Source organism: Hyperolius riggenbachi, chromosome 5, assembly GCF_040937935.1.
Source record: "Hyperolius riggenbachi isolate aHypRig1 chromosome 5, aHypRig1.pri, whole genome shotgun sequence".
Classification (NCBI taxonomy): Eukaryota; Metazoa; Chordata; class Amphibia; order Anura; family Hyperoliidae; genus Hyperolius; species Hyperolius riggenbachi.
In genome coordinates, this window is record NC_090650.1 from 343,151,641 (window position 1) to 343,168,760 (window position 17,120).

At 43.4% G+C, this 17,120-nt stretch overlaps 1 protein-coding gene across 4 annotated transcripts in view; it reads left to right on the top strand.

Annotated features, from left to right (window-relative positions):
* RP1 (RP1 axonemal microtubule associated) overlaps nucleotides 1–17,120 on the top strand; it is a 542,476-nt gene that overhangs the window by 312,476 nt on the left and 212,880 nt on the right. For all 4 annotated transcript variants that reach the window (XM_068237387.1, XM_068237386.1, XM_068237388.1 and 1 more), the window contains 2 exons: nucleotides 11,912–12,066; nucleotides 16,846–16,924. In XM_068237387.1, the coding sequence (XP_068093488.1) occupies nucleotides 11,912–12,066; nucleotides 16,846–16,924 (234 nt within the window). The remainder of the gene's footprint in view (nucleotides 1–11,911; nucleotides 12,067–16,845; nucleotides 16,925–17,120) is intronic.

The following is a 17,120-nucleotide window of genomic DNA, read 5'->3' on the forward strand; positions in this document are numbered from 1 at the left end:
AGAGGTCTGGGAGGGGGGAGCCCACGTCGTTTTTTTTTATATTTCCCACACTCAGAACGAAGTAAGTAAAACTCTTCCCACTTGGGGGAATCTATGAAAATAATACACTATTGTTACCTGTGCAAAAAAAACTGACATTTTCCGCATTTAAAAGACATTTTCGCCCTTGAAACTTAAAAATCGATTTTCTCAAAAACTATAAGGTCTTTTTGAAAAAAAAATTTTTCCTCTTATTCCCACTGATCCCCTTAATATACCCTGGGAATTTGGTGTTCCTAAACTTTAAGCAGGCTTTGCTATTAACCGTTAAAGTCGGCGGGTTTTTAAATGTTTACATTTTTCCTTTGAAACTTTAACATCGATTTTCTCAAAAACTATAAGGTCTTTTTGAAAAAAAAAATTTTCTTCTTATTCCTCCTGATCTCCTTAATATATTCTCCAAATTTGAGGCTCTTAGCATTTAAGGGGGCTTTGCTATTAACCCTTAAAGTCGGCGGCTTTTTTATATTATACAGCGCGTTACGGTTTAACGCGAAATTACGGTAGCGTTTAATGCGAAATTACGGCATGAACGAAACGCGAAATTTCGCGTTGAAAATTACGCTTACGGTATTTTCAATTACGATTTTAATGGCAATTTCGCTACGCTAATTTCGCATCGTAATCGCAAATTTCGCATGCGTAATTATAGTAATGCGAAATTACGAAAATTTCAGCTCAACTCTAGGCAAAACCCAGTAATAGGGATTGGAAAGCGAATAACAGCACAAAGGGCTCGATTCCCAAAGCGGTGCTAACCCAGTTAGAGACTTTAGGCGTGATAACCATTGCACCACGAAGGTGAAAAGCCCCTTATCATGCCTAAACTCAGTTTAGGCATGATAATAGTTTAGGCATGATAAGTTTAGGCATGATAAGTTTAGGCGTGATAAGTTTAGATAAGTTTAGATCGCAAAGTCCCACGCGCAAAGCAGCGCCATTAAACTCAATGCGACGTTTCGCGCACCAGACTTTGCTAGCGCAAAACGTTTGATCAGCTGTGCACTGCGGTGCTAACCCAGTTGGTGCTATAGTTATCACGCCTAAACTTATCATGCCTAAACTTATCATGCCTAAACTGAGTTTAGGCGTGATGCGTGATAAGGGGATTTTCACCAGCGTGCTAACAGTTTGCACCGCTTTGTGAATCGAGCCCAAAGACTCGAGCCTGGAAAGAGTTAAAAGTGCCACCATTTTTCAAACATTCTGATGCTATGAGTGTGACTGTGATGTACCACGACAGTTATGATACACTCTGCTTCACAACTCTGGATGATATGTTAATGAATGGGCCAAAACACGAAGAATGGGGGCAGGAATGAATTAGCTTCACATTGTGCCAAGGAGAGGGTACACAAGCTAGATGAACAATCTGAGGGGATTTCAGTAGACATGAAAAATCTGGTATCCGTGGCATCCAGCCTGCCCATCCAGCGCTCCATGCTACTTGCATTAAGATGGTCTGGTCACCACTGAGGGAGCATAGAGAGCTGGGTATGTGGGCAAGATCGAACTGCCCATCCAGCTTCACTCATCTAGCTCTCTATGCTTCTGAGGCATTGAAAGCTGTGCAGCTCCAGGATATTAAGAACAGGTTTACAAACCCCTGGCAGCCACCTCTCAATACACTGGCGCCTCTAGGCTTGTGCCTAGTTTGCCTAAAGCTAAATCTGGGCCGGTCCCATATTATTACTATATAGAAGATTTCCTGTCACTTTCTGTTTTGGTGACACCATGGGCCCTAATGTAACTCTGATATGCGCCTATTTAAAAGACAGAGAATAAAACAATAAAAACCTGACAAAGTTTTCTTGTTCTTCACATTTCAAAAATAGATATAGAGCAATAATAGTAATTACCATTAAATGTATTTCCAAAGTGGACACAGCAATTCATAATAAAGACTGTTCTAACCCCTCTCTACTCTTTCCAAAATGCAAATAAAAGTTTTGTCTATAGTTAGGATTTAAAGGATACCTGAGGTGACATGTGACATGATGAGATAGACATGTGTATGTACAGCGCCTAGCACACAAATAACTATGCTGTGTTCTTTTCTTTCTTTCTCTGCCTGAAAGAGTTAAACATCAGGCATGTAAGTGGCAGTTCCTGTCTGAGACAGGACTGGGTCAGACTACAGTGTGACCCTCACTGATAAGAAATTACAACTATAAAACACTTTCCTAGCAGAAAATGGCTTCTGAGAGTAGGAAGGGATAAAAAGGGTCAACATTTCATAGATTTTAGCTCTGGCATATTTCAATGAATGTGCCATTGAGCAAAAACAATAAAACAGTAAAAACTTAAAAAGTAGATTTAACCACTTTGCCACCCGGGTACAGTATATCTACGCTCCTTTGGACTTGAGTTCCCCGCCCGGAGCGTAGATATACGCACCCCCCGCCGCTGCCGCCACTGTCCGCGCTCCCGCTCGCACATGCGTGCACTCCCGCGATCGTGTACGCCGCCGCCCGCTCGCCCGGAGATCAATGAACGGGAAAATCCATTCCCGTTCGTTGATCTCTGCCCCCGCAATGATCGGCATGCTTCTATGAGAAGCAGCGCGATCGTTGTGAAAAAACTCAGTTTCCCAGCCTCCCTTCCTGCAAGCGTCCTTCCAACGCTTGTAGGACACCTGCAAAAAAATGTGGCCATCACTTGGCCAAAAAGTAATACTACACCCAAAAACATTTTTCACATACAAATACATTATTTTCACTATTAATTTTAACTCATTAACTCCCACACTCCCCAATTGTTACCAACTTAAATAGTTACCTTAGGGACTGAAATCTTTAAATATTTATATCAAGAGGGTATAACACTGTTACTTTATAAATTATGGACTTGTAATTAGGGATAGAGGCAAAACTGAAAAAAATGCACCTTTATTTGCAAATAAAATATTGGCGCCAAACATTGTGACATAATTTAAACGGTGTAATAACTGGGACAAATGGGCATATAAGTTACATGGATTTTAATTATAGTAGCATGCATTATTTAAAAACTATAATGCCGGAAAACTGAAAAAGAATGTTTTTTTTCCAAATGTTTTCCTATTTTCCCATTAAAACACATTTAGAATAAAATAATTCTTGGCATAGTGTCCCACCTAAAGAAAGCCTAATTGGTGGTGAAAAAAACAAGATATAGTTCATTTTATTGTGATAAGTAATGATAAAGTTATAGGTGAATGAATGTAAGGAGCGCTGAAAGGAGAAAATTGCTCGGATGCTGAAGGGGTAAAACCCCTCAGTTGTGAAGTAGTTAAATATGAAATAAAACTGTGTAATATCTTTCAAAGTCATTTTTAGGAGAAGGAGGATAGATACAATTCTTTATTTCATTAGTTTATTTTCACCTCAAGTATCCTTTAAAGCAGGGGTCTCAAACTCAATTTACCTGGGGGCCGCAGGAAGCAAAGTCAGGATGAGGCTGGGCCGCATAAGGAATTTCACAATCGCGGTGCATCGCCACCTCTGCCCGCCCCTCTCACTCTTCCTTCACAGAGAGGGGTGGGGAGAGGCGGCGATTGACGTCAGGAGGGGCAGAGCTGAAGCTGAAAGCTCTGCCCCTTCCAGGAAATGCCGGCGGATTGCCCCCCGGGGCGATTTGGGGGCTCTGCAGCCCTCGTTTAGCGGCGGATTACTTGGGAGCACTGAAGCAAGCTATAAGGAAGCTTTTGCTGGCGAGGGCCACAAAATATTGTATCGAGGGCTGCAAATGGCCCGCAGGCCGCGAGTTTGAGACCCCTGCTTTAAAGGGACTCCGAGCAGTGCATAAACTATGGAAAGATGGATATCATTTTAAAGCTCTCTTTCTCCTCTTTCCGGCGACACCTAAATCGTCGCCCTACGCCTTTTAGTTTTCTCTATTTTCGCGATTGAAATCGCGGCCGCGGCAATTTCAATCGCGAAAATAGCGAAAACTAAAAGGCGTAGGGCGGCGGTTTATATATCATTGAAAAGAGGAAAAAGAGAGCTTTAAAATGATATGCATCTTTCCATAGTTTATGCACTGCTCGGAGTCCCTTTAAAGGGAACCTAAACTGAGAAGGATATGGATTTTTCCATTTTAAATAATACCAGTTGCCCGACTCTCCTGCTGATCCTGTATCTCTAATACTTTTAGCCACAGCCCCCGAACAAGCATGCAGATCAGGTGCTCTGACTGAAGTCAGACTGGATTAGTTGCATGATTGTTATAGGTCTATGATTCAGCCTCTACTGCAGCTAAAGAGATCAGCCAGACTGGCAGGGAACTGGTATTTTTTAAAAGCAAAGATCCATATCCCTCTCAGTTTAGGTTCCCTTTAAGAATTAAAAAGTTGGCATGAGGAAATTCAAGGCTTTTTCACGCTGCTTTGAAAGGAAAGACATTCATCATTTGGTCCGATCTGCTGAGGACCCCTGCAAACCAGATAACTTATGTAAACTCCTAACTCTTTCCAATCCACAGTCCAATGTGACTTTCCAAGAGATAGACCCTTACGGTGCATTGCACTAGTAATGGGAACTTCACCCAGGAATATATCAACATCAAGTTTAGAGGTCCATGGGCGTTTAGTGGGGATTAATGGTAATAATATATCCAAGAAGAAGGTCGCACCATTATTCAGAGTTAAAAACCTTAATTTTTATTCAAACTTTAATTAAAACCACAACATATAACATACATGGTGCTTACAAAATAGAACCATATCTCAAGTTCCAAGATTTACATCTGCATAATAACCATAGAGTATTGATACAGAATATTGTTACCATCCATTCGGGTTGGATACAACAAACATCTGAATGATTGAAAAGCAATGCACAAGGTACCATATACCATCATCAGAACAGGTGTATATGTTACGGCCAGAACCCGAAGTGTGGCCACTTCGCGTTCTGGCCAGCCACTTCGGGTTCTGGCCGGCCAATGTGTGAAGTGGCCGCAGCGCAGCGGCCAATGTTAGAAATGTAATGTTTACACTTATTTTACGGCCGTCTCGCTGCGGCCAAATGTATTAAAAGTTGCTTAATTTAATTAAGTATAGCCGGCGGCAATGTGATAGATGAAGCCGCCGGCTTTTGCACTGCCTCCTCCTCCTCTCCTCCCCCCCCCCCCCCGCCTCTCTCCTCTCCCTGCCTCCTATACGACATACGGAGCAGCCGGGCGGGGACACGCGTGTCCCCAAGAGTCGTTCGTCGCGGCAGGGGAATCCTGCCGTTCCTGCAGAGCGGGTGCTGGCAGAAGCAATGTCTGCAGCCTTCCCGCTCTGCTCTCCTGCCGCGACGAACAACTCTCCCGGCAGCTCCGTATTGTATGAAAGGCAGGGAGAGAAGAGAGGCGGAGGGGGGGGAGGTGGGGGGGGGGGAGGTAGGGAGGGGGAGAGGAGGAGAAGGCAGTGCGAAAGCCGGCGGCTTCATCTATCACATTGCCGCCAGCTATATTTAATTAAATTAAGCAACTTTTAATACATTTGGCCGCAGCGAGACGGCCGTAAAATAAGTGTAAACATTACATTTCTAACATTGGCCGCTGCGCTGCGGCCACTTTGCAAATTGGCCGGCCAGAACCTGAAGTGGCTGGCCAGAACGCGAAGTGGCCACACTTCGGGTTCTGGCCGTAACATATATAATAAGTGGAATCTGAACACCGAGCATTTGAATAATGACATGTGACCTTCTTCTTGGATATATTATCATTAATCCTCACTTACAGACTTGCAGTAACTCCCATGGACCTCTAAACTCAATATCAATCCACAGTCCAGTCGGCCTCATCAGCCCGGAGGAAACAGCAAGAAGTGAAGAACAGTTTCATACAATTTCTTCTTGCAAGTCTACCGATCAGCGAACGGTGAAAGAAGTGTCTACAATGTTAAAAATCAGTAATGGTTACTGTATTTTTTTTTCACTTTCTAATAAACCAGATTCTTTATTCCAAAAGTTACCTCCCATGTTTTCAGATATATAGGATTGGATTTCACAACGTGCTGTTTTCTGAATGTAATCTAAATGTAGCATTTTGCATCCGTATCTTGGGCGCTTGTGGCATTGTGTTATTGTAAGAGCTTAATCCTCGGCCGAGTGAGAGAGTGAATGTCTTATTGCCTTTCACTTCTCATAAAGCCAGACTGCAGCGAGCCTTCCACACTGAGAATTATGTGCGAGTCTTCCTGTCATATCCGCTGCTTATTAAGATCTCAACTGATCCGTTTGATGTCTAAAATTTATTTTGAAGAGTAATTACTCTGTTTGCTGTATATTAGAGATTTTATTCCTTATCCCTTGTAATTCTGTTCCTTCACATGTTCTTCTCGGCATATATTAGCTGCAGCTTTAATGTTGACACCATGTCGCTCTCTAAGTGCCGTTTGAAGGACTTTTACTCAGAAAACTGTCAGTCCATTTGCTGTTAGAATGTTTTACTGGAAATACGCAACTTTAGTCTTCACTCTCCCTCGTTTAATTCGGCTGGCTGAAAATAATGTTGAATAAATAAATGGAGAGATAGACAGACAGCTGGATAGTCAATGCTTTTACTACTGAGGATTTGGGCAAAATGCACTTGTTTTGGTCATGAGCTTGCTGGGTAGTGTGTAACTCTGGGTGTCTCAAGTCCTACCCCATAGAGCCACATTAATCCATGCCATGCACTGATAAGGATCAACCAATCCGAAACAGTCTGTATGTATACTGGATTATTATGGCTCTGTACAATTACCAGGTTGACACATCATTGCATTCCAGCGGTTCTGGGAGGGTGGTTAGCGCACAGGGACAAGAAAGGATGATTTACATATTCAGCAGTGATGCATTGTGGGAGACAGCATAAGCTCACTAAAATCTGAATTATCGCAAACACTTTCTGTTTTAAGAAGGCAAACATCAGTTTTGGTCAGAGATGGAATAAGATGAAATGGTGCCCGGTAGTACCTTTGGCTCCTCCCTATGGTCCTTTTGGTGATATAAGATGAGAGCAGGTTCAGTGGAAGTGGAAGTTGGGCCCCCTGACACCTACTGGGCCCAGGCAACTGCCTAGAGGGTGATCCTGCTCTGGTTTAGTTCCAACCCTCTGGTGGGGTAAGTGGTCCTTTCAGAGGTTAAATAGGGTCAGTGTGAAGAGGTTATGTAAAACATAAGATTTCTCCCACAATGCTCTTTGTGGAACTTCATCCGGGCCAGTTCTTCTGTGGAGACAGCTTAGCCAATTTCCCAGGGATCCCGAATCAGGGATTGTGGTGGTCACAATGCATTTATAGTCAGTACACTACTGAAAAGCAGTGATCAGCAAAAATATTATTTTTGTATTCATTTTCGTAAAAATAATGTAAAATTCAACTTTCAAGCAAAAATGCCATCCAAAAGCATTTTTTACGAATTCCTGTGCTAAAATATACAATTTTCACGATTTTGGCCAATTTTTTACTTAACAGTCCCGATTACTACATTTTTCGAGAATTTTGGCATTGGAAAGAAAAATTAGTTTCCTTTGTCCATATTGCAAAAATACAACATATTTTTGCAAATATTTTCTCGAAATACAAAACAGCATTTTCAATGCGAAAATTACTTTGGCAAAAATTTGCAAGCAACATTGCTGAGTAAGAGGACCCATATTATTTTTTAACCTGGTCCTAGTTTTTCTTCACAGCTTTAAAGGTAATTTTCTGTGGTATTTTTAATGATCCAAATAAACAGTAGTAGATGTAAAGTGAAAAGGAAGACTGTAAAGTAAAATGCCAGTTGTATATCTGAGTGCGCTAAATGTGCTACTTCATTTATCATGTTTTTCTCACCTTATTTGGCTATGGGTTGGTCCACACTAGCAAAACTAAGTCCAAAGGACAGCCCTATCCTGTACATAAAATCTAATCGTTGTAAAATGCACAACAATTTTGAGTTGAGATTAAAAAGACCTCTGAGGTCACATGGCATTGTGTGTGAGACTATAATATCCCACAGCTGTACTCAGGTCCTTGCTGATCCCCCACCTCCCTATAAGTACATTCACAGGGAGGGGTGTAGCTATCTCACACACCTGTGGGACTGAGTAATGACAGGTTAGCAAGTGTGACTAATGGGTTATAAGTATCTATCCCTATTGGATGCTGATTGGCCCTGCTCTAAGTCAACTGCTTGCTTTAACTGTGGGACTATACAAAGGGGGTGCAAATATTTACAGTGACACAAACTTCAACACGTTTCACACCAAAAGGCTTCGTCAGGAAGAGATTGTGTACAGTGCAAGAGGAAATACATTTTTTACAATAGACCCCCCAACCAACAAAATTCCCAGCAGCAAAAGCCCAAGTCAGATCTGCATTTTTTGATGGTCCACACTAGACAAGAGTCAAGCATAGCATTGTAACATGTCTTGTATTGCAACGTCCACTGGCAGTCTAAAGTTGAAGAATGTCATTCATCAAAAGTGACTCAATCTAAAACTGAAAAAGGCATGTATTGCGACATTTCCAAAATGGGCCCCCCCCAAAAAAATCGGATTGCATAAATGTAAACTGGCCCATAGCAAATCTTTGCAGTCCTCGACTTGCCTGTTTTGAGTGATGCTCAGCCCAAGAAAATACAGAACGTAGTACCTTTTTCAGGGCTTACTAAACAAAAATGCTAATAATAAGTTGTGGTCTCATACCTGTATAGTGTAGGCTTCAGTGGTGCAGTCAGCCTGTCCTGCAGTTAAGATCTCTGGGGGTTTGCTGCAGATGGATACTGAGTGGCAAAAGTGCCAGAATGGCACCTATACCTCAAACTAACCCTACCTTTTACCTAAGAATAATCCTAAGCCTAGCCCTTTCCACAATTCTTAACCCATATAACCTGATATTTCTCCCTCCCTAGTAGTAATTGCTAGCCCTAAACTGAATAAGCAATTACCATTTAACTTTAATACTAGTAGTAAGTAGTTATCAGGTAAGATAATCCCCTTCCCCCCAACTGCCTTGGAGTCTACGTTTAACTGTTTAATATCTGCACCCGCCTGTGAGCTTCTGTCCTGTGTTAAGAGGTACAAGGTGTACATAAGAAAATGTTACTTATCTTAGGGGGGTACTTGACAGCATGCATTGAAACCTTTGTGCGCTAACTGAGGCGCAAATGGTAAATAGCCATTTCATTGCGGTAGTAGATTTACCGATATTATACAACTTGATCCATATTGTGAAATATTAGCAATGTTTGCCGATATTTCACTATAACGTAACCTTTCCCTACTCTCACACAGTGGTGGGGCCTAATCTTAAAACACCCTCCCCCCCCCCCCCCCCCCCCCATTGGTGCCTAAACCTAAGACCCCCACTGGTAAAAAACAGTGAACAGCAACTTAGCGGAAGCCTGCCGCTATATAACAATAAGATGATAGATCACTATTTAATCAGTGCCGGCCTCTAACTATAAAATGGTAAATAATAATTGAATTGGTGACGCCCACTAAATAGCTTAGCAGGTGGCCCCGGCGTCCGCAATTTACTTGGCACCTATTTTTGGCCCAGGCTTTTATAAAGGGGTACATACCAAAATTGTATTGATGATCACTGCCAGCTCTACTCCATCCTGTACCCCTGTTCCACCATCCAAATGGTGTGCTTTCTCCTAATACCTCCCTGCTGACTGCTGCTCTCCCACCCACCAGTTTTCTTTCCTGTCAACTTTGCTTCAGCTTGCATGTATTTATACTTCAAACACATATGTTTATATATGAAATGTTTATATACTGTGGAACAAATAGTTCTTTAGAGGGGACTAATATAGAGGGAGCACCGTGAACCAAATTTTGCATAGGGCAACATGTGACCTAAAGGCCCGTACACACGACTGACTGCAGGCAATGACGCTTCCGTCGTCACCTCCCGCCGGGCTGGTTTTCAGCAGACAGTCCGGCGTGTGTACAGTCTGTCGGCGGACTGATAAGGCTGTTTCTGAGCCAGTGCAGTTTCTAGGCTAAAATGCACCCAGGGAGAGTGTGTAAAAATTGCGCCCCCCCCCCCCCCAAGCAAGGTATAGGTGCCCGCAGTATAGGTTAGCCAGGTCTAGTTGCACTTAGTATAGATCCCCCCAGTATAGGTAGCCAAGAATAGGTACCCCAGTATAGGTAGCCAGGCATAGGTGAGCCAGTATAGTTGCCCCCGCTATAGGTTAGCCAGGTAGGTGCCTCCAGTATAGGTAGCCAGTATAGTTGCCCCCAGTATAAGTTAGATAGGCAGGCGCCCCCGGTATAAGTTAGATAGGTAGGTGCCCCAGTACAGGTTAGCTAGGTGGGTGCCTCTAATATAGGTAGCCAGAATAGTTACCCCCAGCATAGGTTAGATAGGTAGGTGCCCCCCAGTATAGGTTAGATGGGTAGCTGCCCCCCAGTATAGGTTAGATTAGGTAGGTGCCCCTCAGTATAGGTTAGATTAGGTAGCTGCCCCCCAGTATAGGTTAGATTAGGTAGCTGCCCCCCAGCGTAGGTTAGATTAAGTAGGTGCCCGCCAGTGTAGGTTAGATAGGTAGTTCCCCACCAGCGTAGGTTAGATTAGATAGCTGCCCCACCAGTATAGGTTAGATAGGTAGTTCCCCCCCCCCAGCGTAGGTTAGATTAGGTAGCTGCCCCCCCAGTATAGGTTAGATTAGGTAGGTGCCCCCCAGGGTAGGTTAGATTACGTAGGTGCCCCCCAGTGTAGGTAAGATTAGGTAGGTTCCCCCCAGTATAGGTTAGATAGGTAGCTACCCCCCAGCGTAGGTTAGATTAGGTAGGTGCCCCCCAGCATAGGTTAGATTAGGTAGGTGCCCCCCAGGGTAGGTTAGATTAGGTAGCTGCCCCCCAGCGTAGGTTAGATTAGGTAGGTGCCTCCCAGTGTAGGTTAGATAGGTAGGTGCCCCCCAGCGTGGGTTAAATTAGGTAGCTGCCCCCCAGTATAGGTTAGATTAGGTAGGTGCCCCCCAGGGTAGGTTAGATTAGGTAGGTGCCCCCCAGTGTAGGTTAGATTAGGTAGGTGCCCCCCAGTGTAGGTTAGATTAGGTAGGTGCCCCTCAGTATAGGTTAGATAGGTAGCTGCCCCCCAGCGTAGGTTAGATTAGGTAGCTGCCCCCCAGTGTAGGTTAGATTAGGTAGGTGCCCCCCAGGGTAGGTTAGATAGGTAGCTGTCCCCCATAATGGAGGGGGGAGCCGGAGCCACGGGGAGGGCAACCCGACCTCTCCCTCCCTCTCCTGGGCCGCCCTCCGTGCTCCCACCTCAGATGCAGAGCGCAGCAGCAGCCAGGGAGGGAGCGCTGTATACAACATACCTCCCTGCGTTCCAAGCGCTGCTCTCTCGCCGCCGGTCTCTTCCTCTCTGCCTATACGATGGTACACACGCTGGTTCCGGCTAAACAGGAACCAGCATGTGTATCATCGTATAGGCAGAGAGGGAGAGAGTAGCGCTTGGAACGCAGGGAGGTATGTTGTATACAGCGCTCCCTCCCTGGCTGCTGCTGCGCTCTGCATCTAAGGGGGGAGCACGGAGGGCGGCCCAGGAGAGGTCGGGCTGCCCTCCCCGTGGCTCCGGCTCCCCCCTCCATTTCAGCGCCCACCTCCCAACAGTTCCCAACAGCGCCCCGGGTCGGCGGCACGGGCTGCACGGCCCTAGAAACGGGCGTGTTCTGAGCGATCCGCCAGTCTGCAGACAGACTGTACACACGCCGGACTGTCGCTGGAATGCCCGCCCAGCGGGAGGTGACGACGGACCCGTCGTTGCCTGCAGTCAGGCGTGTGTACGTAAGGCTGGCACTGTAGAGATGTATTAGTAAATTAGGCCATTGATAAAAACTCTTGCATATAAAGAAACACTATTGTTTGTGCTTATTAGTTATACTGCAACTGAAGCACTAACCCATGTGTTTTCCAGGTTTGGATTACAAGATTCACATTTATACGGGAGCGATATCTGAGGCCTATATAGAGACTGCTGTATACATAAACATCTTTGGAACCAGAGGAGATTCTGGCAAGCGGAAACTGCATAACAACAAAATGGGAAATGCCAAATTCCAGAGAGGAAATGTAAGATGCTTTATTTTTACTCCACCAAGCTTATTGTACATTTTTTGGGAACAAATATAGAATCACTGAATGTTGATTAATATCCAAATCCTGTAAAGTAAAGTAAACCTATGAAACCATTGTGAAATTTTGCTTTCTTCTGAAGCAGTATTTTTCTTATGTGTGTGGAATAAGACTCAAACCTGCAATATACATTGTTCCTGCTTCTTTCTCTTTCACTAAACTGCTCCCATTGGTCCACTATCACCATCTGTAGTCACATGACAGGATTAGTGAGCACCAGCCTGTGACAGAGAGAAATATGTTGCTCAGGTCTCATGTATGTGAAGCATTTGTTTTTGTTGCCTAGAGCAACCAGCCATGATTATTTTTTAATGTGAGAGAAAAATGGCAAAAGAAAAGTTAGAAGCTGGACAAATATAGGAGTAGCAGCAGTCTTAGAAGGTGACAAATGCAGGGCATAGAGCAACATAAATTCTTTTTCCTCATGAAAGACTGATAACATGAATGAGAAAATCTCCAGACAAATAACAGAGATACACACCAAGCAAACACTGGTGTAGCAATAATCCCAGAGGCATCACTACTAGGCTTTGTAGCTCCCTCCACCATCAACCCCCCCCCCCCAAGCAGTAAAAGATAATTTGTGATCTGTGCCACCCTGTATGAAAGATTAACCTAGCTTGTATTTCCTCTCTTAACTTAAGATCTGTGTGCACACAGCCCCCCCCCCCCCAAAAAAAAATATTATCTAGCTCCTCCTCACGCCCTTAAGCCTTATCTCTCTTGGGAGGGGAACTGATGTCTTTCCTCCCTCTCCTAGGGTCCCCCATTCTTGCTCCCCTAACAATGGGCAGACACTAGTACAGCAGACATGTTAGATTTCGTCATCTTCAATGCCATGTCTCCTGAATCCAAACTGTTCTTCACCTCAGTCTCTTGTTACCTTCTGCTTTTACTGCTCGCCATGTGGTGTGTAAAGAGCGTGCAGTAGAAGCAGAAAGTAGAGAGCAAGGGGTTGCAGTTGAGGATGGTTGGGACTTGGGACACACATGAGGTTGAGCCCCCTCCTTGCATCTCTTTCTAAATTGCATCCAGAGGCTCGAGCCTCAATCCTTTATAGCACAGGTGTCAAACACAAGTTGAATGCGGCCCCCCTTGCCATTTTATTTGGCCATTGAGAGCTTCTAATGTCCATCATTGAAAGCAGCAAAAGAAAGACGGCACTCTGCCTTCTAGTCCAAAGGAGCAAACTGGTGACAGCGTTTCTGACTGAAACATTGACATTTTTATACAGGGTGCAGCAATAATCCACAGGCCCTTCCCAGCAAAATTAGCATCACTACTTGGATCCAAGCCCCCCCCCCCCCCCCCCAAACCCTGGTAACTGTGAAATCAAATACACACATCTACACACCATCCCACCTTGACAACATATCTCTATGTAGCAGAGAAGTGCAGCGGAGCAATGTAATGCTTGCCTGCTCCAGTGATACGTTATCTATTCTGTTCTTCCTGGCAGTTGCATGCTCTGTGCTTCCATAGATCCTTCTCCTGATCATGTTACATGCCTCAGTAGGTAGAGGTATACAGCATAGAGTATGTGACTGTTAAGAAGATCAGAGGAGATCCAAAAGCAGTACGGGAGCATATAAATATTATACTGCTCCACTGCGCTACTCTGCAGAAGGGAGAGTTGCAGATGGAATTGTTTTGCAAGGGCAAATCGAATTGAATCGAATCGAATCCCAATCGGACATGTTAGATTTCATCGGATCGTAAATAGAATCGTAATCGAATTGTAAAAAGAATCGTAACGTGTAGATTGGGCTTAAGATCCCCATGATTGCGGCAGACCCAAACGCTATGGAGGCTCATGCCTCCTCCCACCCAACTTGCAGAGTAGCACAGGGAGCAGTGTTGTATTTACAGTATCTGTTGGGTCTCCTCTCCCCCATAGCACACATGCTCTATGCTGCCCTCCTCTGGCCCCGATCACATGACATGCATCTGCAGCTGGGTGTGCAGAACAGAACAAACCAGGAGGAAGAGAAGACCTAATGCAATTGGTGCAGGTAAATCTTATACTGTTTCCGGTGCTTCTCTGCCGAGTGAAGGGGTTTGACTGGCCACAACATGCACCTATTGCATTCAACTCAATAGGCAACTTTTAAAAAAGGTTTACCTTAAACAAATGAAAACAGAAATCAATAAAATCATAGTAAAGTTAAATGTGTATTGGAAAAGTATTCATGAAAAAAATACAACCGAGTTAGGATTTTCTCTTTAAAGATCTATTGCAGGAAGGCAATATTACATTTCTGTGGGGCAGTGTCAAATAGTTGTGACATCACTGATTACATTTAATGAGCTGCAATTACCAAGTGATCAAACCTCAAAAATCGGCTTTCACTCCTGTAATAACAAAACTCAAAACTCTAATTTTAAAGCAGAAAGCTAAATATAGAATGGAGCTCTCAGCGTGTGCCTGGACAATAAAAAGAATGAATGCAACAAATGGATTCAGCCACTGTGAATTTAGTTTTTTTTTTCCTTGCAATGTGGATTACATACAAGTAACTGCATACAAGTACATATACTGTATGGAATTGAATTCAATTTAGAAAGTTAAAGGGAACCCAAGGCATAACTCGGGTATAAAAGGACATACTTATCTAAGAAGATGGAAGCCTCTGGATCCTATAGAGGTTTCCTGTTTCCTCCTTATCGCTACTTGCCAGGACCCTTCGGAACATTGGGGCCATGCTCCTCTTATGGCATGAGTGTGGCCTCTTGCGTGTGAATGGCTTGCTGCGTAGGTGCAGTCTTACTAGTGCAGGAGCAGTAAAGCCACACTCATACCTAAAGAGGAGCATGTCCCCCGATGTTCCTACCGACAAACCCTTGTAAGAAATCTTTTGGGGGGGGGTCAACGATCCACAACAGGGACCAGAGGGTGGAGCAGAAAACCTCAATAGGCTCCAGAAGCTCCCTCTTCTTAGGTAAGTATGTCTTTTATAGGTATGGCTTTGGCTCGAGTACACTTTAACCACATGCAGTTGTAAGTAAACAGATTGAGCTTGACTCACAAAATGGTGCTAACTGTTAGCACGGCTTTTCACGTGTTTTATTGCGTTTTCGCTCAAAAGATTGGTTATCGCGTGCAAAAATTCGCATTTGCATGTTAATGTGAATTTTGCGCGCGGTAATGCAAATTTATCACACGCACACGACCGCTAACGCGTGAAATTTTGCTCTAAGCACTTTTCACAGCGTGCTAGCAGTTAGCACCGTTTTGTGAATCAAGTGCATTGTGAGTCACTTATACAAATATTTATAACAGTCTGTGATGACAGCTAGAGGGAGGTTCTTCATAGCGGAAGACGTTAGTACAGGTATCCTAGATAAAGGAATTACTTTTTCAACTTCGCTGTTATTATGATGGCAGGTTTAAAAAAAAAAGAACTTCTAAGGCCCTTACCTGCCACTGCACCTGACCTCTTTTGATCTAAGACATACATTTGCTCAGAGCTCAGCTTATTAAACAGTGAAAAGTAAATGTGAGGTCAGACTCTGACATGTCCCCCATGCTGACTTATTGTTTCACATTCTCATGAAACAGAAGATTACATGCACATGGCTCCCTCATTTTACTTGAAATCTCTAGGCTCTGGTTCATAAACCTTTCTCTCAGATGTTTTCTCATGGAAGAACCTAGCAAGGGGAATGAGTAGTAAGATGTGGTGAGGGCTCGTTCACACTAGAGGCGTTTTTTTGATTTTTTAAGCACAGGTGATTTGTACAAATCACCCAATTACACTATGCTTTCCAATGAGATCGTTCTCATTGGGGCGTGGTTTGTTTGCCGCTGACAAAGCGCTGCATGGACCATTTTCAGGGTGATTTGCTCTGAATGGAAGGTATAGGGAAATCGCAAATCTTTGTACAGCCATTTCCCCAGCGCTTTAATGAATAAATACATTGTATTTATTCATTTCGGGGACAAAGTAATCACATTTAAACAATTGATGTACTAAAGTGCTTAGAAAAGCGCATAGAACATGCAGAGCAGAGCGATTTGAAAAAAAAAAATCGCTCTGCGCGGGGGAGAGCGTGAGCCCAACGCAAGGTGAACAAGAGTAATATAAAACCAATACATTTAGAGCACCTTATTTTGAGTATTTTTTTTTTTTTTTTTGCTGGGGGCTGGGGGAGGAGAAAAGTTTTGTTGAATCCGGACTTATGTTGCTTTGGCAAGTCTCAACTTTTTCATGTTTTCCTCTTGGTAGCTTTAGCTTTGTAATTTAAGCCATAAGTGTTATTAGCATAATTAATCAAGCAGTTTGGCTCAGAAGTCCCCAACAGCTTTTTTTTCACACAGAAGGACAGTATTTATAGACATGGGCAGAACTTTGTCTTGTAAACAAATAGTTCTTTCAATTTTAGGATTTGTTTTCTGGTGTGCATAAACTATTCACTATCAAAGAGATTACTCAGCTGAAATTACTGGGTCTAGTGACAGGTGTACTTTGCACTTCGGGCCCTATGGGAGAAAAGCGCTTTACAAATGTTTTGTTGTTGTAGCTGTTGTTGTGTGCTTTAAGATGAATGATCTGAAGACACGTGTGCTTGGCCTGTGAAAATTAACTTTTTTACAACTAACATTATTTAAGATTGAAGAAGACTTATATTTTTGCAGTCAATGCTTACTGTTTGTTTATTTATTTATCTTATTCAATTGCTGAATTGTATTAATCTTGTATGCTTATTCCATTGCAGACTGATGTATTTTGCATCCAAGCAGTTTCACTGGGAGAGCTTCAGAAAATCCAGATTAGCCAAGACGGCATTAAAGATGGTATTGCATAAACTGTAAAAATTCTATTACATGCATTAAATAGTCAGGCAACAAGAACTATTTATATATCTGCTCTGATGGCCGATCTATCTATCTATCTATCTATCTATCTATCTATCTATCTATCTATCTATCTATCTATCTACAATATCTATCTATCTACAGTATCTATCTATCTATCTACAGTATCTATCTA